At 37.0% G+C, this 24,990-nt stretch overlaps 1 protein-coding gene across 2 annotated transcripts in view; it reads left to right on the top strand.

The window, feature by feature from the left end:
- Positions 1-6,795: 6,795 nt before the first annotated feature.
- Positions 6,796-24,990, top strand: part of CLOCK (clock circadian regulator) — a gene marked incomplete at both ends in the record, with an annotated part of 56,394 nt that continues 38,199 nt past the window's right edge. For both annotated transcript variants that reach the window (XM_079715625.1, XM_079715624.1), the window contains 5 exons: positions 6,796-6,842; positions 9,166-9,225; positions 13,164-13,312; positions 16,244-16,335; positions 22,215-22,304. In XM_079715625.1, the coding sequence (XP_079571751.1) occupies positions 6,796-6,842; positions 9,166-9,225; positions 13,164-13,312; positions 16,244-16,335; positions 22,215-22,304 (438 nt within the window). The remainder of the gene's footprint in view (positions 6,843-9,165; positions 9,226-13,163; positions 13,313-16,243; positions 16,336-22,214; positions 22,305-24,990) is intronic.

Here is a 24,990-nt window from a genome sequence, read left to right as displayed (position 1 = left end):
ACCTAAGAGAAAAGATTTGAAGATACTGACATTAAGAATCTCCTCAATGAGGGCTTCCCTGGTGGCACAGTGGTTAAGAATCCTGCTGCCAAGGCAGAGGACACGGGTTCGAGCCCTGCTCCGGGAAGATCCCACATGCTGCTGAGCAACTAAGCCCGTGTGCCACAACTACTGAGCCTGCGCTCTAGACCCCGAGAGCCACAACTACTGAGCCTGCGGGCCACAACTACTGAAGCCTGTGTGCCTAGAGCCCATGCTCCACAACAAGAGAAGCCACACTGCAACAAAGAGTAGCCCCCGCTTACCGCAGCTAGAGAAAACCCATGCACAGCAATGAAGACCCAACACAGCCAAGAACAAATAAATAAATTTATAAAAAAAAAAAAAAAAAAAGAATTTCCTCAGTGAAGTGTCCCAACCTGATATCCTTAAAATAAAGTTCACAGGATCCCATCCTTAAATATGAGCTGTAGCCAAAGATCACTAGACATTTTAGGAAAGCCTCTTTTGTGAGAGTCAAAGAACAAACCAAAATAGAAAATACCAAGTTAAGGGAAATGGAGACCAGGTAGGCAGGTAAAAATGGAAAGAAACACAAAACTGTCATTTAACAGTTTGAGAAATAAGAGGAGATGCTAAATCCATGAACATGAGAGAGAAAAAAATAAGAAATGAAATCAGAAATGGAAAACTCAATGGAAGGGCTAAAAAATGATACTGATGTTGAAAGTAAAGCAAAGAGAAAATGGGAGAGAAAAGATAAGAAAATTGGGGCAAATGTCCAGGATCTCCAATGTTAAAAAAAATAGGAGCTCTAGAAAGAGAATAAAGGGACTAGAGGGGAGAAATACAGAATAGTGAATGATTCAGCAAAACTCTCCAGAAATTAGAGGACACACATTTCCAGGTAGAAAGAGCCCATAGAGTGACCAATGCAGATATGAAAAGTAGTCCAAAATAGGGCATATAACTGTTAAATTTTGTTAAACATAAAACTACATCTCAGATAGTTTAGTCCAAGATCTTTTCTCTACTTTTACAGCTAGTTGATAGACATGCTATATTTAAGGGAGAGATAAAGGAAGAGCTTCCAGAATAAGGAAAATAATAGGTCACATATAAGGGATCAGTAATCAGAATGACTTGGACTTCTTGATCCCACACTGGAAACTAGAAGACAGTGGAGAAAGGTGTCTCCACTGAAGATGGAAGGGAAAAATGATTTCCCTTCATAATTCTGAGGGAAAATGATTTCCAACTCAGTATTCAGAATCTAGCTAGACTGTTGATAAAGGATAGACCAATGTTAGTTTTAGACTTGTGATATCTCAAAAAAATTTATCTGCCATGTTTCCTTTCTTGGGCAGTTAATGTAGGAGGTACTCAACAAAAATAAAGAAGTAAACTAAAAAAATGAAGCTGTAGGATACAAGAAACAGGGAATGCAACTTACGTAGAGACCCAGGAAATCACCAGGATGACAGTGAAGAGTGATCCCAAGATTACAGCTGGTCACCAATTATAGTTATCCATTCCCAGTAGGAGTAGATCAGAAGGTGCCAGGAGAAATAGCTGCAAAAGATTAAATTGGTAGAATCTGTAATGTGTTTGAAGATATTAAGAATAGATTTAGACAAGGAAGAGTTTAGGGCTGAATTGTAGATAAGTATTTAGAAAACCAGGTAAATAACAAACAAAACAATGATTAACTCTAGGGAAAACTATTCCAAAAAAAAAATTGTAGTATACCATATGGCTTAACTGTGAATTGTATTTACAGAGTCATAATAATGTTAACTCTGGATATAACCACCTAGCCAAAATCACGGTATTGGAAATTTGGGCAAGCGTGCGTGTATATGAGGTAAGGATGGGGGAGTCAAAGCTAAATTATTATTTTTTATAGTGGAATTCAGTAGATGATGGCTTAAAAAAAAAGACGCTTTAGAGAGCAAAAGCAAGCACTTTTTTTTTTTTTTTTTTGCGGTACGCGGGCCTCTCACTCCCGTGACCTCTCCCGTTGCGGAGCGCAGGCTCAGCGGCCATGGCCCACAGGCCCAGCCACTCCGCGGCACGTGGGATCCCCCCAGACCGGGGCACGAACCCGCGTCCCCTGCATCGGCAGGTGGACTCCCAACAACTGTGCCACCAGGGAGGCCCAGCAAGCACTTTTAATAATTACACTGGGGACAGCTCAAATAAATTGGGAGTGTATAGGCATCCTACCTAAAATAGAAAGAATCAAGAAGTAATAAAGTAAAAGTTATTAGAGATAGGGAGTTAACTACCAAGGGAAACAGTTAAAGAGATGAAAGTGGTTGAAAGTAGGAAATGCCTATCAGAAGACTTCTGATTTTTTAAAAAGTCTTGTAAAACTGGATACTTTAAACTCTGAACAAATATACATTTGTGAAAATAAACACTCAAGTTTTAAAATGAGAGAGCGTCATGCAGCTCAATAGCAAAAAAACAAACAACCCAATCCAAAAATGGGCAGAAGACTTAAATAGGCATTTCTCCAAAGAAGATATACAGACTGCCAACAAACACATGAAAGAATGCTCAACATCATTAATCATTAGAGAAATGCAAATCAAAACTACAATGGGATATCATCTCACACCAGTCAGAATGGCCATCATCAAGAAATCTAGCAACAATAAATGCTGGAGAGGGTGTGGAGAAAAGGGAACACTCTTACACTGCTGGTGGGAATGTGAATTGGTACAGCCACTATGGAGAACAGTATGGAGGTTCCTTAAAAAACTAAAAATAGAACTACCATATGACCCAGCAATCCCACTACTAGGCATATACCCTGAGAAAACCATAATTCAAAAAGAGACATGTACCAAAATGTTCATTGCAGCTCTATTCACAATAGCCCAGAGATGGAAACAGCCTAAGTGTCCATCATCGGATGAATGAATAAAGAAGATGTGGCGCATATATACAATGGAATATTACTCAGCCATAAAAAGACACGAAACTGAGCTATTTGTAATGAGGTGGATAGACCTAGAGTCTGTCATACAGAGTGAAGTAAGTCAGAAAGAGAAAGACAAATACTGTATGCTAACACATATTATATGGAATTTAAGAAAAAAAAATGTCATGAAGAACCTAGGGGTAAAACAGGAATAAAGACACAGACCTACTTGAGAATGGACTTGAGGATATGGGGAGGGGGAAGGGTAAGCTGTGACAAAGCGAAAGAGAGGCATGGACATATATACAGTACCAAACGTAAGGTAGATAGATAGTGGGAAGCAGCCGCATAGCACAGGGAGATCGGCTCGGTGCATTGTGACCGCCTGGAGGGGTGGGATGGGGAGGGTGGGAGGGAGGGAGACGCAAGAGGGAAGGGATGTGGGAACAGATGTATATGTATGACTGATTCACTTTGTTATAAAGCAGAAACTAATAAAAGAATAAAAAATAAAAAAACAAAAAAATAAATAAAAAAAAATAAAATGAGAGAGCGGAATGAATTAAAGATGTTGAAACACCAACTGTACACAACTCTGACAAGTGGTTTTTCTGTGAAAGGGAGCAGAAAAGGAGGGCCATCCCTGAAGGGGGTTGCTGGGTCGAGGAAGTTTTTGTCTGTTTTTTTAAGGTAAAATACTAAGATGTTGATCAGAATATTCCAGTTATAGAGGGAGAAATTAGTGATGTAGAAATGGAAAGCTTTGAGAAGTGACAGCAGGTGGGATTCAGAGGACAAGATACTGATACTGCATAATTTATTTTTAATGCAGCATGTGTTATATTGTATGTGAGAGTTCTTTTCCAAAGATGGACTGCCAAGCACTGAGATTTTCTGTTAATTATGTGTAATGTTGCATGCTGAACTTAAAACATACCTGCTGGGGCTTCCCTGGTGGCGCAGTGGTTGAGAGTCTGCCTGCCGATGCAGGGGACACGGGTTCTTGTCCCGGTCTGGGAAGATCCCACATGCCGCGGAACGGCTGGGCCCGTGAGCCATGGCCGCTGAGCCTGCGCGTCCGGAGCCTGTGCTCCGCAACGGGAGAGGCCACAACAGTGAGAGGCCCGTATACCGCAAAAAAAAAAAAAAACCCAAACATACCTGCTTCCATATTTTGCAAAGTTTGAATTACTTAGAAGGTTTGTTAGTTAATACCTGCCCATGTGATAAATGTTTTAAAACTTGTTTTTGAAATGATGTTTATAAAAAAAAATGCCATCCTGCCCTCCACTGTGATAAAATAGTAATGTGGTGCTTACTCAGCTGGGAATTCATATCATTGAATGACTTTGAGCTCAAGTTGCTTAAGTAAAGGAGCATTTGATTCCTAGCAGTAACTTGATCCTTTATCATTTAATTTGCTCCAATGACTGTAACTGATCCTTTTAAAGGCAGATTATTTCATACCATAGTGGTGTATTAATATCAGTATTTAAGAAAAAAGACTGTTAATATTTAATCTGTATTAGACCATCTACTTGAAATTCCTTGCTGTGAGTAGGGACATCACATGTCTTCTAAAAATGACTCCTTAGAATCCATAGCATGAGCAAGTGTGACTCTGCCTAGTCTCTTTTGTACTGAAAGTGTGAGTCCTAGGTTAGACCCCACACAAGACCTTTGGCTGCTCCCACATTACCACTTTGTTTTGTTAAAGTTAACACCATGTAAAGAAGTCAAGAGGAATCTCCTAACAGTTGCTTTAGAGTACTTAATTGGGCCTATTTCACTTCTTCCTTTATCTTTCCCTTAAATATAGCATGCCTATCAATTGGCTGGAAAAGTAGAGGAAAGATCTTGGACTGAACTATCAAAGATATAGTTTTATGTTATTCGGTTAGCTGGACAGCAAATAGTGTTTGGAAAAATATTGTTAACCAACAATAGTAAAATAGCTTAATAAAGCATGTCTATCTTCTGAAGCGTTTTGGGTTCATTTCCCTTATAGTCAGCATGGCCTCTCCTATATAGTATAAGTTCCTATTCTTGGGGTCCTTTTTTCCCTCTAGTTTGCCCTATTTCTACCTTCTGATAATTAAACAAGCATATACTTGCTGCCATATAAGGCTCAGATCTGATCTTTTAACTTTAAACTGAAACTGTTCTTTTTTTAATTCACTCAAATTGGCTGTGTTACCTTTGCACTGTTCTTTCTGTTCTAGTGATAGAACCAACCTCTGTTATTACCATGATGCTAAGTATGTCTGTTAGACCAGAGGGCTGTACTTAGATGATCTTTAAAGTCTCTTCTAACTCTAAAATTCTATAATTTTCTGTTCCATCTGCTGATGTTGACCCAGACACTTAAAATCACTATTTTATCCTGGAGCTAGTTCTTTTTATTTTTCCTGACTCCGCCACTCATTATCTTTTAAGAACTGTTAGCCCTTCACAGTTCTGCTTCTGCAGCCATAACCACATGGGCAACCCAGCATCATTTATCCAGAGTTATTCTCTCTTCCTCTCATGAATGTACATTTAAAAACAATGATAGAGTATTATAGAGTCTCATGTCCTTTAATATTCTCTCGTTTAGTTAGAGTTACACAATAATTTACACTATTTTCTAAACTTTAATGAAAAAATAATTCTTATGCCTCAAAACTGTTAGGATATTTATTAGAGTTAAGTTGGTTATTCAATATTTAACTCATGACTGTAAGATATAAGTATCTTATATGGGTAAAACCTGCTTTATACTTTAGCAAAACTGTATAGAATATAGAGAGAGAAATTTTAGGCTTATGACTGAGTTTTAAAGCAGTAAATTTTAATCCCTTCAATGTGAGTATGAAACTTTATAATAAGGCTCTTCTCTGCTTGACTTGCCTTCACCCCTTTACCACTCCTGTTGTCTCTCACTTTATGCTCTAGTAATTAAAACTTTCAGTTGTAATATGCCTACATCTTTCTCTAAAGAGAAAACTTTCTCAAATATGACGCTCTCTCATAAATGCCTGTGCCTTTGCAAATTGCTTTTCTTGTGGCTTAGAATCCCTTCAACTATTACCTCTTCCTGTCCTTTAGTCTGTTATTTCTCAAACTTAAATGGTCATACAAATCACATGAAGACCTTGTTAAAATGTAGATTTTGCTTCAGTGGGACTAGAGTTGGGATCAAGATTCTGTATTTTAACAAGCTCTCAGATGATGATGATGGTCTCTGGAGCACATTTTCAGCAACAAGAATCTAGACTGCCTAACAAACTCACTGTCATCAAGAATATTTCATCTGACTGCCCCCCCCACCAATATACCTTCATCATCCCTTTTATTATAATTATTTAGTTATCCATCTTCCTCTTTAATTGCAGATTTTTACCTATAGTGATTGTGTCTCTCATCCTTCTATTTCCAAAGCTAACTATTCTGTTTAACAGAAAGTAGGCTTTCAACAAATGTTTATTGCCCACTAGCTGGTGTTATTACAGCCTACTTACATAGGCTTACATATGTAGCCTACGTAGTCTAATATATATACTGAATATTAAGAGTGGCTTTTTAATTTCCACTATTTTGTTATAGAAAGAAAATGAATTATGGTCTTCAATTTTTGTTCCCCTGTAGTCCTTTTTTAAAAAGGAAAAAAAGCCTCAAATGTGCCTCAGCTAAGTATATTTGCTTGAAAATAATGTTATAGCCTTCAGTAGAAACAAAAATATTTTGAAGTCTCTATGAAAACATAGTGTTTCTCAAATTACTGTGTTCGTAGACATAAGTTTTTAAGAAAACTAATGACCATTTATTTTTCTTTCCACCCAAGGAGAAGTACAAATGTCTACTACAAGACGAAAACGTAATATGTTATGTTGTTTACCGTAAGCTGTAGTAAAATGAGCTCACTTGTTGACAGGTATGTTTTTAGAGGCTTGTTTATTTTGAATTATATAAAGCTATTTAAAAAATTCACTATTAGAGTAATGGTCTATATCAAACTGATAAAAGGAGTATTATGCTTAACCATAATTACTGTTACACTTACCTTCTGTACCGAGCAAATTTCATGTAATAGTAAGTAAGGTATATTATCTAGAGCCAAAGTCAACAGCATGTGGTTTGTGTTCTGAATGGATCTTGAACTGTAATTCTGGGTGATTTGGTCAGAACTGCTCTGAAATAAATTATGACAATTGCAGATGTTTCCTTGGCGCTTTGTGGAATCATCTGTCTCCTTATCTATTGGTTCTAACTTCAGCCCTTTAAGCATCTTAGCATTTGTGACTCATGAGAGGTGACTATAATTAGGATTTCATTAGTTGAAATTATAATCTTTAAATCTTACTATTGGGAAAAGGATGGACCTCCTTGTTTCTTTGATTTAAAGACTTTATTTTTTATTTTTTTACATTTTAACATGTCTGACATTGGGATTCATCTTACAATTGGCTTATCATAGTTTAATTGGTGGCATTGTTTTCTTTCATAGTGGCACATAAAATAGTAAGTCTATAGTCAGTGGTGTCTTAAATTTGATGAAATACAGTACCAGCTTTTTAAAAATACCTGCTCTTTGACAGCTAATGTACAGAGCACTTTTTATGTCTTACTTCATTTAACTTCACAATAATTCCATGAGATTTTACAGATGAGGAGTCTATAGGCCAGAGAGGTTAAATAACTTGTTTAAGGTCACATAGTAAGTAATAAGGTGGAGTTATGACCTGTATTGGTCTGACACTAAAGTTCCTAAAGTTCCTGTGCTTTTATTATAGTGTAATGTGTGATTCTTCCATAGGGGATTCTTTAAGAGTTTTGTAGCTAGAGTTGTGCACAGAAGTAACTTTGACATCTAGGGACAGCTTTCCTCCCTTTTCTATGAGGTAAATAGTGAAGGTATGTACTCTATCAGAGCTTAAGACTTAAGGGGCAAGGAGTTTCCTCAGGGAGACCTGCCTGCCACTGCCATGGATGTGGGCTGTGCCATAGTTTCAGGTGGAATCTATGTGTAGTCTTTTCCTCAGAAAGGATGTTTCTTCACTACTCCTAGAGATTAAATATGATTTTGGCATTATGCTTCTGAATGATTGTCAGTTCCTATTCTAGACAGTATGACCTGTAGGGACAACATCTGGGTGTTCAGACATAAAGCAGTGGTTCTTAATATGAGTTCATTATCTCTGTGAATATCATGAAAGTTATGGGCTCTCTTCTCAATAATGTACGTTTACATACAGAATTTTTTATAAATTTCATTGTATACATGGAACCCCAAAAGTCTACTCATGAACCTCTATGATATGAGATTTGTAGATGATCTCAGTTGTGGGGCTCGTAGGCACTTTATAGGCCACAGAAAGATGTGGTTAAAGAAGTGAATAGTGAGTTCATGTAAAAGCTCATATCACTTACAACTATTTACTATTGCCCCTTATATTAAGGAGTTAGCCACCAGTGCTCTTGGTTTCATTTGTTAGAATACTCTTCCCCTTGGTCTTCCCATAACCAACACCTTCTTGTCGCTTAGATCTCAGGCTCAAACGTCCCCACTTCAGCCAGTCCTTCCCTAACCACTCAGACTAAAGTAACCACCCAGTAATTAAAACATCACCCCTTTTAAGAAAAATAAAATTCATACATTTTCATGTTGATTTGTTTCTACTAGAAAATAAGCTGTATGACAGTGGGGACCTGTATGTCTAATTAACTGCTCTGTAACCGTGTCCAGAACAGAGCCTGGTACATGAGTGCTAACAAATATTTGTCAAATGAATCAGTACTGAATGAAAATATATCAGTATAAGTTAATATGCTAGATATTGTGATGTTTCTGAGTGATTTGTGTTTTATAAAGTAAATGTCTCAGAAAATATGTTTTTTAAATGTGATACTATAATTAAAAATAATTTCAAGTGAATCATTTTATATAATGGCAAATATACTGACTTTCCATAGATTTTCACTGGTTACTAAAAGTTTGGAATAAGATATTTAACCTCTGGTAAAGTTAAATTCTTGTTTATTGTAATAAACTTTTTAAAATGTAAAACATAGCTGAACTTTGTTTGTCTATATGTGTTAGAAAACAGGTTAGTAGTTACTGAGTTTGAATTTATGCAATCCATAACTCTACAAAAATCCTAGGATATAACTGATTTGATTCATACGTTGTTTTAGTATTGCTGTTGCTTAGTGAGTCTGCTGTCTTATTTTCTCTATCCACTTTCTTTTTCTTTTAGAGACGATGGTAGTATTTTTGATGGGTTGGTGGAAGAAGATGACAAGGACAAAGCAAAAAGGTAGTTCAACTTCAGATGTAAAATAGTAAATAAATGAATAATAAATAAATGTAATAGTAAACCAGTAATTTCCAAAATCTATCTGCCTTAAGAACTTAGATATGTTAGCAAGGTGGAAGAGGTTAGAGTATCAGTATGTAGTTTATAAATTAAATTATCCTCTAAAGGTGCCCTTCTCACCACATCATATTATGGCACATAATATTTACATGACATCACTGGGGATGTTAGCCTTCGTCACTCGACTAAGGCAGTGTTTGCCTAGATTTACCATTGTAGTTACTATTTTCTGTTAACCCACTCTATTCTTTGGAAATAATTTATTTAGGATAGCACACCTTCAGAGTAGGGATGGGGGAATTAAGCTTCACCTCCCATAGGAAGGGATATCTACACATATTTGAAATTCTTCTGTAAAAATAAAAAGTCTCTTTCCCATTTATTTATATCTCTACGGACTCATGTATATTTTGTATGGACTCATGATTTATTTTGTACTTTAGGTTGTACTTCAGTGCTATGTTATTTATTCTGTTGCTCGGTTTGTTCCAGCTTTGGCCTTTGGGAGGTCTTTCAGGGTGGGCTTCTGTGTCTTTTGACATGCCTCCATTCTCCAACAGAAGGGAAAGTGGGTGATGGAGAGTGGGCGTGGGGGGGAAGAATTGATGGGGAGGTATCATCAAGTAGGTGACAGAATGGGATCTAGAGCCATGGTGGTGATGGTGGGGGCTTGACCTTAGATACGGGCCTTGATGATGATTACAGTATCAGGAGGGAGGGTCCAGAGAGCATTGCAGCCAAGTTTGTAGTCATTGAGGGTAAGCAGTAAATACTTTATGGTTTTTTCCCAGCCACATTGAACTACTTGGGTGCTTAGACACGAGGGTAGAGAGTGTTGTAGCATTACATACAGATACAAAAGATAAACATATAATAAGTAGTAGTTCCTAAATGTCTGTATTTAGCAAAATAAAAGGTACTGGGATAAGAAGAATATTCACATAACCAGATAAACTGCTAAATTCTTAAATGAATGATTAAAATATATCTGAGAAGAAGATTTTGAGGAAAGCTATACAACTTTATTCAAGGAAATAAAGAGACCTGAATTTGAAGCTAAAAATATATTGGATAACTCCTTTCCCTTAACTTCAATCTAGTGGGGGAAGGTTCTTATAAAATATTTCAGGGTAGAGAGAAAGTCACTGATAGGGTGGGAATAATCAGTCTTGCCTGAATGAAGAGGCAGAACTTTGAGGAATTAACTTGGACAGATTTAAAGGCCAAGTTTAGAGATGGATAAGGTGAGCTAAGGGTATTCTGTTCGCAGAGACTTTGAAGGTTTGATCGTGTTTTTAGGGGACCAAAAATGCTATGGCTGTGGGAAACCTTGGAGAAAGAGAAGGCCTCATAATAATGCTGTCAGAATTAAATGGACCATGTTGAATGCTGACATCTGTGGCCTGTTATTATTGAGGTCATCACAAGGGCTGAGTACGTCCAACCTGAATGTAACATGAAATGAAGTTGCTTTAATGGATGTGATCCACTGGTAGAATTGGCAGTGATATTTGATTTCTGTTTATTTCTTACGCTGGAGTTAAGATGCCTGTTTTGAATTATTACTTCATGGTAACTGTATGATCCTGGGCATATTCTCTTTTATGCCTGAGTTGTCACACTTGTAACATGAAAAATAGTAAAGTCTACTTTGTAGGAATTAAATGAAATTTCATGTATGTTTCCAGTAGTGCCTTATATACAACATTTATACAATTATATACAATTTCCAGTAGTAACTTATATACAACAAATAATGGCTCTAAATTTTACCCATGTCTTCAGATATTTCATATATAATAATTCTCAGATGCTTATTTCCTACTTACTCCTTTCTAGAGGAATGTAACTAGATCTGTATGTCTAACTTCCTCTAGTATGTGTCCTTTAAAATGTCAAACAGGCAATTTCACCATATTTAAATTCTCCCCAAACCATTGGTCTACCGAAACTAATAACCTCAAGTTATATTACACATTGATAAACAGCATTATCAGTAACTTGGGAATCCTCTTCGATATTTCTTTTGCTTCCCCACTCCAAACTAAATCTGACTTACCTAGAATTGCTAGTTCTGCCTGTTAACCCTCAGACCCACACTGCTCTATTAACACTGCCACTGCCATGGTTTATAGCCTAGGATATTGCAGTTGCCTCCTAAATGGTCATCTGGCCTCCAGTCTTGTTTGGCATACAGTAAATTTCCAGTAGTATTTGTTAAATGAATTTGTTTGGCCGAGCACTGATCTTTTCATTACTCTAGTGCTAGAATGGTCTTAACAAGGAGTTCTGTTCATGTCAGTCATTTCTTTGCTTAAAACCTTGTAGTGCCTTCCCATGGCTTTCACTATTAAACTAAATCCTTTTGTGTAGCATAAAAACTTCATGATTTTTTCTTCCAGTACTTATTATTCCTAACTGCCACCCACCCTCCTCCCCCAACTCCATCATAGCTGGGCACAGAAAGCTTGTACACTAGCTACATGAGCCATGCTGAACTACTTGTGATAGATGTGTGGCCCTTTATTTATTTATTTATTTATTTATTTTTTGGCCACACTGCACAGCATGCAGGGACATTAGTTCCGTGACCAGGGATCAGACCCATGCCCCCTACAGTGGAAGTGCGGAGTCCTAACCACTGGACTGCCAGGGAATTCCTGTTAGGTTTTCATCTTTGTTCAAGTTTCCTGTGTCTGGAATGCCCTGCTCACACCCCGCCACCATCCCTTTTTCACTTAGCCTTCATAACTCAATTCGGCACACTTAGGAGGTTCCATAGGTATTAGGTGAATTTCTTGAAAGGGCTTATCTTTCTCTAGTATCCCTAGTCCTTATTAGCACAGTCTCTGTCATTATAACAAAGCACTCAATGTTTGGTGAGGGAGTCAGTTAATTTCTGTTATGTTTCTTAAGAGGTTTGAACAGTTGTATTTTTTCCCAGTACTAATACAGAATAAATGCTCCTTCTTTACTGAAATAAATTAAATTAAATTAATAGAATTACCCTCTGACCTTTTGGGATCTTTTGGGAAAGTAGTGTACTTTCTAAAATTGAATTCTAAAATCTGACTTCACAAAGCAGGTAATTAGAAGTATTATGGAATGATTAATTGCTCTGTAAATAATTGTGTTTATTTATCTCAAGAGTTCTCAGTGCAACTAAGAATTTGCTTCTAGTTCCTGCTTCACATAGAACAGTGGGAATTATTCCTTTAGCACATATATTTTGAGCACTTACTGTTTGTTAGGTGTTATGCTTAAGTGCTTAGATGAAAAAACTGGGGCTCTGTTATCAAGAAGCCTACAATCCAGTGGCGAGACAGCTATGCAAAAGAGTGGTTACAGCTCTGTGTTGGAGGCTGGGATGGAGGAATAAAGAGGAAGAATGTGTGGGTAAGCCTGAGGGTAGGGAAATTTTCATTTTTAGATTTCTGTTTATAATTTAAAACTTACAGGAGATGGATAACTTTCTCCTATTCAATAATTTTTAATGATTTGGACTTATACATTATATGTGCTTTCAGAAACTGTATCTCAGTAATATTCATAATAACCTTATAAGGAAAATACAGATTCTTGGTAAATATTAGATTAAATAAAACCTGAGATTTGAATGTAGTTTGTCTTACTGACATTTTCATAAAAACATGTATGCTGAATGCTTAAAATGTAAAAGTGTCTTTAAACCAAGAAGAAAAATTATTGCCCTGATTAACTGTATATTGTTGGTAACCTAGGATATAAATATTTATTACCATCTGTATTGACAGAAGTACATGCTCTGTGGTTGTGTCTGTATTGAGCACTGTATTAAACTATTTGTGTAATTAAATGGACTGTTTGAAAACTGGTTATTTAATTTTTTATTTCATCAGAGTATCTAGAAACAAATCTGAAAAGAAACGTAGAGATCAGTTTAATGTTCTCATTAAAGAACTGGGATCCATGCTTCCTGGGAATGCTAGAAAGATGGACAAATCTACTGTTCTACAGAAGAGCATTGATTTTTTACGAAAACATAAAGGTACATTTTTAACTTTGTAAACTGGATTTTTTTTTTTTTTGAATAATAACAGACTGTCTCTTAAAGCATAATGTGATGGAATCTTGGCAGTGATGGCTTGAGACTGTATGCTTCCTAACCATTTTTAAGAAAAGGAAATAATTGCCTTTTTAAAGATTTCCTGGTATGTTCTTTCTTTCATTCAACAAACATGTATTTAGTGCCTACTAGTATATCCTAGATTCTTGTGGTGCAGGGTAACAGTCCTGGCCCTCAAGTAACTCAGGCCAAGGGAGACAAACATATAAACCGCTAATTGCAATGCAAGTAATTATAATGTGAGTAGTGCTCGTAAACTGTAAACTTTGTGTGAGAACACAGAGGAAAGAATGTGTCAGGGAAATCTTAACAGTTAATTTTTCAACTGAGTCTTCCTGTTAGCTTAAGAAAAACAGCATTTCACATGGAGGAAATAGCATGTGTAAAACCAGAGAAGCAGGGAGAGTTCAGTTTAACTGGAGCATAGTTTGAGTTGGAAAGTTATGGGTATATTTGAAAGAGAAGCAAGAGTCAGATCATGAGAACTTTATATGTCATTTTAAAAGATTGCTTCAGTGTATATCTAGGAAATAAAAACACTGTGTTTTAAAGTGATTATTTGTTAAAGAAAATCACTTTGAGTAAATAAGTCATGAAAAGAAAATTTTAAAGAATGTTAAGTATTTTGGTACTTAATAAATGCTACTTAATAGAAAATAGGTGAAAAACTTGTAAAAGGACATTTCTTTTTCAGATGGAAATGAAACTGCAGAACTTCTCAGAAAGAGAATTTATAACTAGTGCCACTATTTCTTGCTAGCTCACTCTGTGATACATTACTAGCCTGGTTTATGCTCCACCACTGTTTAAAATTATTTTTTGTTAATTTAATTAATGCCATTACCCCCCACCCCCTCTGCTACCAATAAATCGGTAGCTTTTTCTTATATTTCATTCTATTCTGCATCTCTGAAGCACTGGAAATTTTCATCCGTCCTCCACTGGCTTCCTTTTCCCTTGGCCTGAGATACACTGTACTTCTTCATTCACCTCTCCCTCCCAACTGAGCTAACTTCTTTCCTCTTTCTTTTTCTGCCCTCTGAACGTGACATTTCTCAAGGTCTTGTCTTTTGTGCCCTTGCTTTCTCTATGCTCCTTCCCTTGGTTTTGCCTCTCTCTTAAACTACTAAATCTATATTTTTAGACGCAAACTTTTCAGGTTTTTTTTTTCCAGGTAACTTCTGGGTCTTTGTTTTACGTGTCCTCAGACTCAACGCATCTGAAGTTGAATTCATTTTCATTTGTCAAGTCATCTCTTTCTCTCAGCTTTCCTTTTTCCATTTTCACACCACTACCCTTTCAATCCCCTGGGACTCAAACCTGAGAAGAGTTTTGCATTTTTTTCATCTTCTGTAGTACAGTATCACAGTTGCCAGTTTTGTTGATTATTCTCAAAATTGCTGGTCTTCATTTTTATTGCCACCATTATCATTACGTTTTATCTCTACAAATAGTATTCTCACTAACTTCAGGGCCCCTTGTTAGATAGCACACTCATTCCTCAGACATTGTAGTTCAGTAAATGATTGTTGAATGAAATGAAATAATATGTATGCATAATTATTTCCCCCTGACAATAGAGGATTCATTTTGGCATTTAGATATTTTTTTCAAAATTGGGTATATGATTCTCACACCAAAAAAATTTACCTTAAATTGAAAGGTAATTCTTATATACTTCTTACTCTAAAAATAAACCTGGGTTTAGCTAAACTTGATGGGATTTGCTTATGGATTTAAGTCCTTTTTTCTGAATGTATATAATGTGAATTTGAAAAGCATGACTATGTTCCACAGAATTAGTAGCTATACTTCTCAGTTACTCTTCATATCTAGTACAGGCATTTCCAATATGCCAAATTTTGGGTGCCAATTTAATATGCTATATTTATATATCTGGTAATAGAAAAATCAAAACAACTTAGTCCATTTTTTTCACTGCAAGGTAGAGTATATTTTGTAGAGTAAACTCTATGACATAGATTTTAATTTTACTTGTTTGTTTTAATATGTCCACATTTAAAAATGAAAAAATATTACCTAAATAGTTCACATTTCATCATTTATGAACAGTTTTCTCATAACTAAATCCATTAGAAGTATGTTGCAAGATAAACTATAATTATTGTGTTAAAATGTGTGCCTTAAGCCAGGGATCTGCAAATTTTTGACCAGCTTCCTACCACTAAGAAAACATACCAGAGGACACTAAGCAGGATTACTCTGGGTTTATTACTATAAAGTATTTGTCTAAAATTTTATTTTAGTCTCCTTGATTAATTAAGAATAGAATACCTTAGACTGGAAAGAATCTTTCTGCCTGGCAATAGGCAGGCCTAAAGTCATTCTTTTTTTTAATTTTTTTTTTTTTTGGAGTGAAATAAAGTCATTCTTTTTTAAAAGCAGACTGACTGATCTCCTTGGCTCCTTTCCTCCAGGTTTACGTCCTTATGTCTGCTCTAGGTGCTACTGTTTGAACGGCAAAGAAAGGAAGGGGAAAAAGAATATATTCCTAATGCTTGGTCTAATCTGCTTGTTCTGATTCTTGTTTGGTCATTGTGTAAAGCAGGAAGCAGTCTCAGGCCTGTCAGCAATACAGGTTCTCAGAGCTCCCCAAAGAAAATCCAAAGAGACTGGTATTTTCAGGAGAGCAAATCCAAGGAGATAACTTGCTACATTAGCTCAAATATTTCCTCATCCCCAAACTTGGACCTCCTGATAATCTACCTAGACCAATGAATGTTATTGACTATGGTTTAGAGTGGGAGAAGGGAAGGCAACTTGTAGGACTTTTGTACCACCACCCTCTCCCTGTGGTTGGACTATACCGCTAATGTGTCAATCTGTTTACAGAAATCACTGCACAGTCAGATGCTAGTGAAATTCGACAGGACTGGAAACCTACATTCCTTAGTAATGAAGAGTTTACACAATTAATGCTGGAGGTATGTCCAGATTTAATTTTTGAAAAGTTTTATTTTCCTTAAAAAAGAAATCACAGGGGTTACCAATTTTAGTATAGTTTTAACAATATTAATTTAATATTGAAAAATCTTAATTCAGTGTAAGTCAATCAACTATCTCTTCAGTTAAAATTAACTGATATAAGTATTGTAAGGAAATAGTACTATGTGGTAAAATAATGCCAAATCTTTGTGGTTTCAGAATCATCTGAATCTTTGAGAGGCTTAGTAAAAGTCAGAAACCTGTAACTACCAAGTTCTCTACCTGGACCACAGTAACATTTAAATGAAAAATAAAATATATTATTATCACATACTAAATATTATTATGAAATGTATTCTACTGGACAGTAGGATTTTTTTAACAAATTAAAATCCACCTAAACACAACATAAAATGGTAATAAATGAAGTATTTTGAAAATATTAAAATAATAAATATACATTGAAAGGCAACTCTTCTCAATTCAAATAGAAACTTCTAAAACGAAATAAGTAGATGTTCTTTTGCGACAAAATTATTTTTGAAAACAATTCAGGTCATATTTGCTTAGAATTGCAAAACTTAATAACATACTATCAATTATAAAATCCACAAAAATTTTGAGTCACTCATACCTATTTTACTTTTTAATCATTTCCTATTTACATTAATAAGGTATCATCTATGCACACAAAGTACGGAGTTCAGTATCAGATTTCCATGAAAACTTAAAATAAACAAAGGTGGTATACTTTGGTGGTAACAGTTAAGGACAAGAAAAATACATATGCAGAAGAAGGTAGACATGGAAGAAGTAGAGGAAAGCAGTTGAGGTAGGAATATATAGAGGTTGTTAAATAATTTACATTTCTTATTCTGTTTGTTTGGGTCTGTTATTTTAGAACTTAAGCATTTTTCTGTGTGGTGTATGTATATGTAATAGCCATGTCTCAGGTTTCTTTGTATATTGACTAAAGCCTAAAGCAACATTATTTTGCAAATTAATGAACTATTTTTCTATTTATACTTTAGGTGGAACAGTTAATTGCTGGATTAATTAAGTCTTTACCTATTCAGCAGAAATGTTACCATATGAAAATCTGTTGGAGTATAAATACATTGTGTATATATTTAAAGCTGTGCTTAAAATCTGAAAAATAACTGAGCACTTTTCACATATTACCTCTGTGAATCCTCACAATAATCTTCTGAAGATAAACTATTAGTATCCCTTTCTAACTTTCAGATGAGGAAATTGAGGAACAAAGGGATTATGAAATTTGCTCAAAATAAAACAGTAATTAGCTTAGCTAGGACTCACTGCAGGAAGACTAGCCTCTGGTCCCTGTGGCCCCAGCCCTTGTGCCCACTGCCACTCATGAGACTTGTTTTCAGTGAAGGCTAGCCGTGGCACAGGACTTTTAGCTTAGTAACCAGCAGTCAACTCTTTAAGTTAGTGGACACTTAAGTTACAAACCAAATAATAGTTCCAATTTTGTTAAATTTTTTCTCCTCTTAGAAGTAGTTTGCCATTGTCCGAAATTATCTCTTTAGATAGAAGTAATACATTTATGAAAGGGTACACACAAGCTAATGTCTATAACCACAAAAAGAAATCAACTCATTTAATTCCTCTTTAATTTTTTCTTTGATTATTTCTCAATGTAGTCATTTAATAAGATCTTCTGTGTTAATCATAAGCTATTTATGTACCCTGCTTTATTGGTATGAAAAATTTTTTATAAATTCATAAATTGATGTAATATCCACACTTAAGAATCTTAGCAAGGTAAATTACCTATTCACTAATAAGCTAAATGGAAAGCATTGTCCTCAAATTTTTCTTTATAATGAACAGATTTTTTAAATTAATTGCCATGTAGTGCATATGTAGATAAGTGTTAAAAATAAAGAGTCTAGAGATTGTAACATTATATATAATATGCAACAGAGAAAATTTAAACATGTTAATTTTGAAAATATAAATTAGTTGTCTCATGATTATCCTCACTGCTTTTAAAATTACATTCCTGAAAAATACATTTATTTATTTTCAATATGTCAAGCATATTTTTGATTTTTAGTGAATATTTACAACTACTAAGTAAATATGCATTTTAAGTTCATATTGCCAAGATTGAAGGATATGTATAAATGTGTGTACTGTAACCTGGGTCCAACTAACCTAGTTGTGTTACTGTTTGCTGGTCATGTTGATGAGATTACAGGTAGGCAGTCTGGATACCCTTTTCAGTAGAATTTCAGATGTAGGCTATATCGTAGAATGTTAGAGCTGCTAGTAGAGGAGTTGGGGTCATTCAGCTCAACCTCTTCGTTTTACGGATGAGGCCTGGAGAGGCTGCAGCTTGTCTGGTCAGATTGCTAATTAATTCAAGAACTCAGACTAAGATCTCAAAATTCACTTACACCTTATGTGTTGGCTGTCTTTCTCCATTCTTCCGTTGCCACCCGTCCCTCTCTGTCTTGTCTCTGTTGCTTAAGGAATATTCCTTGCTACCCTTGCTGGGGGTGTTGAGAGTAGCCAAGGAAATCAGGGCAGTTTATCCTGACCAGACCTCTATGCAAAGTCATCTCTGTGTGAAGTCATCTCCTTGTAAGGAGTTCTTTCTCCTTGGCAGCTGGCAGCTCTCTCCAGTAATCTACAAGGGAAGGGCCAGTGCCCTGCCTGCCTCATCACAAGGTGGTTCTGTCCCCTTCCCTAGAACTTCCATCCAGTCTTCCCATATTAAACACCCACTAAGGAAACAGCGAAGGTTTACACAGGCCTTTTGTTGTGGGTAAAGTAGATGTCAAATAGGAAGATGAGTTTTAACTAATGAGCCCTTTCCCTCCTATCATACAACGTGGGCAAGGGATAACCTTCAAGGTCTTCAGTCTTGGTATGAGGATGTCCTTCTGTGTCTTGATCTTCCTTCCACATCTCTCGAGTCTTCCTCCTCAAGGCCCCTTCAGGTTTTGGTGTACCTACTTACCTTCTTGGGAAATTACATTCCTCCACTCAAAAGAAGTTTGAGCCCTGGATCCCTTCTTGTGTTAAGACTTGGCGAGATGCTGGTGGAGGCTTTTCTCTGCTGAATCTTTGCCTGCTTTGAAAGAGGAAGGAGCAGGCTCTGGTTCTGGGAGTGGGATCAAGTCATTAAGAGTTCTGATTTTAGTTGATTCTCTTCACAGACGAGAGCTGCATCCTAATTCCTAGCAAATAGAGATCATCATAGAAAATGTAATTTGCTTTCAAAGATGACACAATCTAGCCTCACATGAGAAAAGCATGTCCTTCTTAACATCATTTTGACCCTTTTCCTTAGGAAATAATACCAGCATTATTGTACCAAGGAGTTTTTGTAAACATTTCATGAATTTGCTTAAAGTATAAGATTTTCACCCCCTCCCCTTACATTAGCCAAGAGTGAGTTTGAGCCATTCTAGAAAACAGGCATCTACTCAAAAAATAAGTACTTTCTGAGAGCCAAACGTCTCCCTCAATGGAAGGGGAGGTGGGGGATGCCTTTTTCCCTACTTCCAACACGTACCTCAGCAGTTACTTGGAGAGAGGTTACTCTAACTCTCAGATCCATAAATTACATACAGGTTATTTTTTACTTGCCACGGGCCACACATATGCTAGGTGCTGCAGATACAGTATTGGAGGAGTTATACATAGTTCTCCCTAGAGATTGTATCCTTTGAGAGAACCCTATACTTAAACAAGAAATTCAAATTTAGTGTGATAACTTTTTTTTTTTTTTTTGCGGTACGTGGGCCTCTCACTGTTGTGGCCTCTCCCGTCGTGGAGCACAGGCTCCGGACGCGCAGGTCCAGCGGCCATGGCTCACGGGCTCAGCTGCTCCGTGGCATGTGGGATCTTCCCGGACCAGGGCACGAACCCGTGTCCCCTGCATCGGCAGGCAGACTCCCAACCACTGCGCCACCAGGGAAGCCCTGTGATAACTATTTTGATAGGAGAAGAGGAACTCCTCTTACGGTGTATCTTTTCTGCTGTATATCTTCAACATCTTTTCTATTGCATCTTCTTTTCCTTCAGCCTGCAAATATATTTCAGTTACTTTTTAAAAAAATGACTTCCGGGCTTCCCTGCTGGCGCAGTGGTTGAGAGTCTGCCTGCTGATGCAGGGGACACGAATTCGTGCCCCGGTCTGGGAAGATCCCACCTGCCGCGGAGCAGCTGAGCCCATGAGCCATGGCTGCTGAGCCTGCGCATCTGAAGCCTGTGCTCCGCAATGGGAGAGGCCACAGCAGTGAGAGGCCCGCGTACCGCAAAAAAAAAAAAAAAAGACTTCCCTTGATACTTTGTCCCCTCAAAATGTGTCCTTTCATGAACTTTAGAAGGGAAGAAAGAGTGATTTATAATAGACTTCTTATCATCCACCCATCTCTAAACTCATTGTAGTGTGACTCACCTTCCTATTGAAATTACTCTTAAAAGTCACCAAAATTCAGTCCTCATTTTCTCATTCCTTGTCTTATTTGATTCTATGTTATACTGAACCATCCCTCTTCCTCCTCATTCACTTTGTCATTCTTTCTTCCATTGACTTCATCGACACCAGTGTATTCTGTCCGTCATTTTCTCTGGTGCTTTTGCTCCTTCTCATTCCCATAAATAGATTATTCCCCAAGGATTTGTCTGGCATTCTCTCTTTTGCAGATCTCATTTCTTCAGCTGCAACTTTGGTGCCCAGGATTCTCAAATGAAAAACTTTGTGATATGTGAATACAGGATTGCTTTATTATTATTATTACTATTTTATACATTTATTTTTAAAAATTTTTGGCTGAGTTGGGTTGGGTCTTCGTTGCTGCGCACGGGCTTTCTCTAGTTGTGGCGAGCGGGGACTACTCTTCATTGAGGTGCGCGTGCTTCTCATTGCTGTGGCTTCTCTTGTTGCAGAGCATGAGCTCTAGGCACGTAGGCTTCAGTAGTTGTGGCATGTGGGCTCAGTAGTTGTGGCTTGCAGGCTCTAGAGCGCAGGCTCAGTAGTTGTAGCGCACGGGCTTAGTTGCTCCGCAGCATGTGGGATCTTCCCGGACCAGGGCTCGAACCCGTGTCCCCTGCATTGGCAGGCGGATTCTTAACCACTGCGCCACCGGGGAAGTCCCAGGATTGCCTTATTATTAAGTATTGTTCCCCTATGCTGACTTCTCTCCTGAACTCTAACATCACATTTCTTAATGCTTGTCTAAGTCCGTCCTTCTGTATTCTTACTGCTGCTAATTTCATTTGGATTCTCCTTAACTCCCCCAACTATTCTGAAGGCCACTGAGATTTTCCTCTTAATTCACTTTTTCCTCTAAATCCATTTTACAGACTGCTTCCAGACCGCTCTTGAAAAAAGTCCATATGTCTTGCCCTGGTATTCAAGGCCTTTCATGATCTGACCTCAGCCTACTTTTTCAGCTTATTCCCTTTCACTTTATTCCCCATGTATCTCCCTGTGCTTCAGTCTGTACATAATATCTGTCTGTTAATATATCCGAAGGTGGTAATGTGTTCTTTTGTGTGCCAAAGACATATTATTGGTGGCCTATGTGCTTCGGAGATATTAACATCTTCAAATAAGGCCATTGTTGTATAATAACATGATAAAGGTAGAACATTGTTTCTACCTTTTAGAAACCAATCATCCAATAATGGCCATGGAGTGATTTTTTTTTTCCAGAAGCATTTTAAAATGCACAAAGATAGATACTAAGGTATTGTAAAGGGGAAAAGCTAGCATTTTGACAGTGCTCTGGAAATTTCCACAGTTAAGTCCTTTGTCATTTATCTTAGATTTTTATTTCTGTCCTGTGAAATACTTCTTTCTTTTCATTTAACTGACCATTATGTTTAATTTCAGGCTCTTGATGGTTTTTTTTTAGCAATCATGACAGATGGAAGCATAATATATGTGTCTGAGAGTGTAACTTCATTACTTGAACATTTACCAGTAAGTATAAAACTCCTGTGATCTTCTTCGTATTTAATGCCTATTCTAAACGTTTTAAAGCACTAAGAAGTGGACCCCTCAGAGCAGTGCTGAACAGCGGTTGGAGCGGGGATGAGACCTCTAAATATGTCTCTTGTTTTAGTATGTCTGTATTTTCTCAGGTCAGTCATAACTCTAATCTATAGTGACTAAATATTCAACTACCACTTTATCTAACCTCTATTCTTCTTGCCCTCTTTATTATCATGCTGAGTTTTCAGTATTAACTTTTTAACCAGTGTGGTGAAGACATTGCTTAATCACTGAAATTATCTTGAGAATAACTAAATTTCTACTGAGATATTTGTTGCAGCTAAATAATAGTTTTCTCAAAAGAATGACTTATAAGAACATACTGAAAATAATAGATACAGAACTTTTGTGCTCTGTGGCCTGAGTTGATAATATTTTAATGGCCATATTCAATTTGTTACTAATATCAAAAGGGTAGATAATTCGAAAAGAATTATAATTTTGATTATAATGGTGAATACCTGAATTATGTATTTGCTGTTTTACTTAACATATATTTATTGAACATCTGCTCTGCCAGGTACTATGCTAGGTGCTCTGCTACAATTGACAGTTCTTATGAATTTGAAGTTTTATTGAATATGTAATGTTCTTATCTAAGATGGTGTTACCCAGAAACTGGGTTCGCCTCTTGGTGGGTGCCAAGCCAATAGACCCAACCAAGCCAAAGATTGGGAGAAGGAAGGATTTATCATAACTCGCAGCAAGTAAGGAGAGCACGGGGTGGTGGTGGTGGGGGGGATCTTTCACGAAACATTGTCTCCCCAGACAGCAAAATTGGGGAAGTTTTAAGCTAAGGGCACATGCATATTCAGGAAGGGGCTTTAGCAGAGGAGAGTTCAGCATAGAAGTGGGGCAAAGGTTGACAGAGTCCCAGCTTTACTTGACTGAAGTCAGAAAAGGTCAGCATCATCATTATATCCTCCACTTGGGGTGGGGGGCCTTGGTTCCTACAGAACTCAGATGTATTATTATGTATATCCTTTGAGAAGGAACTAGGGCTCTGCTTTATCCCTGCAGTATTGTTTGCCTGCCTTTTCTCTCTCCCTGCATTCCTTTGTTCCCTTCAGATCATTAAATACTGAGATCAGGGCAAGCATTGTGGCCAGGCTTAGATTACAAAATGTCTTCTCTTATGTCAAGAAAGCTATTCCTGGTTCTCTTTCTCCAGGGACACCCTAACTTATCTGCTTACAGTGGGGCTTGTGGTGTAAATATTTTGAAGTTACTTATAAATTACTCTTAAAATGCCCATCTCTTGAAAATGTATAACAGTACAGAGTCAACTGTTCTATAAGGATCTCTTTCAAGAGATGTTGAAAAGCAGTATTTCCTTCTCTCTGATTACTCTGCTACTTTGTAAAGAGAATGGACTCTATACTTAAAAGGCCAGATTCTAAAAGGGTACTTTGTTTCTGAAAGCCAGGCAGTAAGTAATTTGCTAATTCCTTCGGGTCGCACAGAAAATGACTTGGCTTTACTGCTTCTCTAGGGGCTTTCTTTACAAGTAAGCTCAAACAATAGGTGATTAGCCCAACATCTAAAAATTGTTAGGGAATAAACAGTGAGATTATAGCAACATGTAAGTAAACTACTATGGGCAGAGAAAAGGACAATTTTCTGGAGGACTCTTTTTTAAAAAATATTTATGGGGCTTCCCTGGTGGCGCAGTGGTTGAGGATCTGCCTGCCAATGCAGGGGACATGGGTTCGAGCCCTTGTCTGGGAAGATCCCACATGCCACGGAGCAACTGGGCCCGTGAGCCACAATTACTGAGCCTGCGCGTCTGGAGCCTGTGCTCCGCAACAAGAGAGGCCACAATAGTGAGAGGCCCGCGCACCGTAATGAAGAGCGGCCCCCACTTGCCACAACTAGAGAAAGCCCTCGCACAGAAATGAAGACCCAACACAGCCATAAATTAATTAATTAATTAATTAAAAAAATATTTACATAGTGAAAAAAGCCAGGGAAAGAAATCCTCGATAGGATTAAGATATGACTAAGGTTAAGATTGAATAGTGGACTCTAATAAATAAAACGAAAGAATGTATATAACAAAACAGAAGCAGGCTCACAGATAAAGAAACTGGTGGTTACCAGTGGCGAGAAAGATGGGGGGAGGGGCGAGATAAGGGTATGGGATTACCCCTACTACGTATAAAATAGATAAGCAACAAGAATATATTGTACAGCACAGGGAAATATAGCCATTATTTTGTAATAACTTTAAAGTGTAAATAACTTTTGTAATAACCTTGTAAAAACTTTTGTAGTAACTTTGGAGTGTAATCTATAAAAAAAATTGAATCACTATATTGTGCACCTGAAACTAATAATACTATAAATCAACTATACTTCAATTAAAAAAAATAAGGTTAAGTAACTTGCATAAAGGTATAGTTATATATATGCTTTTAAACCACAGACATTTTTATTGGCTTTTCTTTCGGTTATGTATTTATAGAAACTATATAATCTTTAATTTAGTCATAGGGTATAATTTGCAATGTGGTCAGACTTTTTAAAAGCCTGCTTCTTGGGCACTTTCCCTGGACTTCATTGAGAATTAGATTCCTTTTCTCTGTGTTATCACGTTACCTTATAAGTACTGCCA

Source organism: Hyperoodon ampullatus (genome assembly GCF_949752795.1).
Source record: "Hyperoodon ampullatus genome assembly, chromosome: 1".
NCBI lineage: Eukaryota > Metazoa > Chordata > Mammalia > Artiodactyla > Ziphiidae > Hyperoodon > Hyperoodon ampullatus.
The sequence above is the reverse complement of the archived record's forward strand: the minus strand, read 5'-3'. Positions and strand labels throughout refer to the sequence as shown.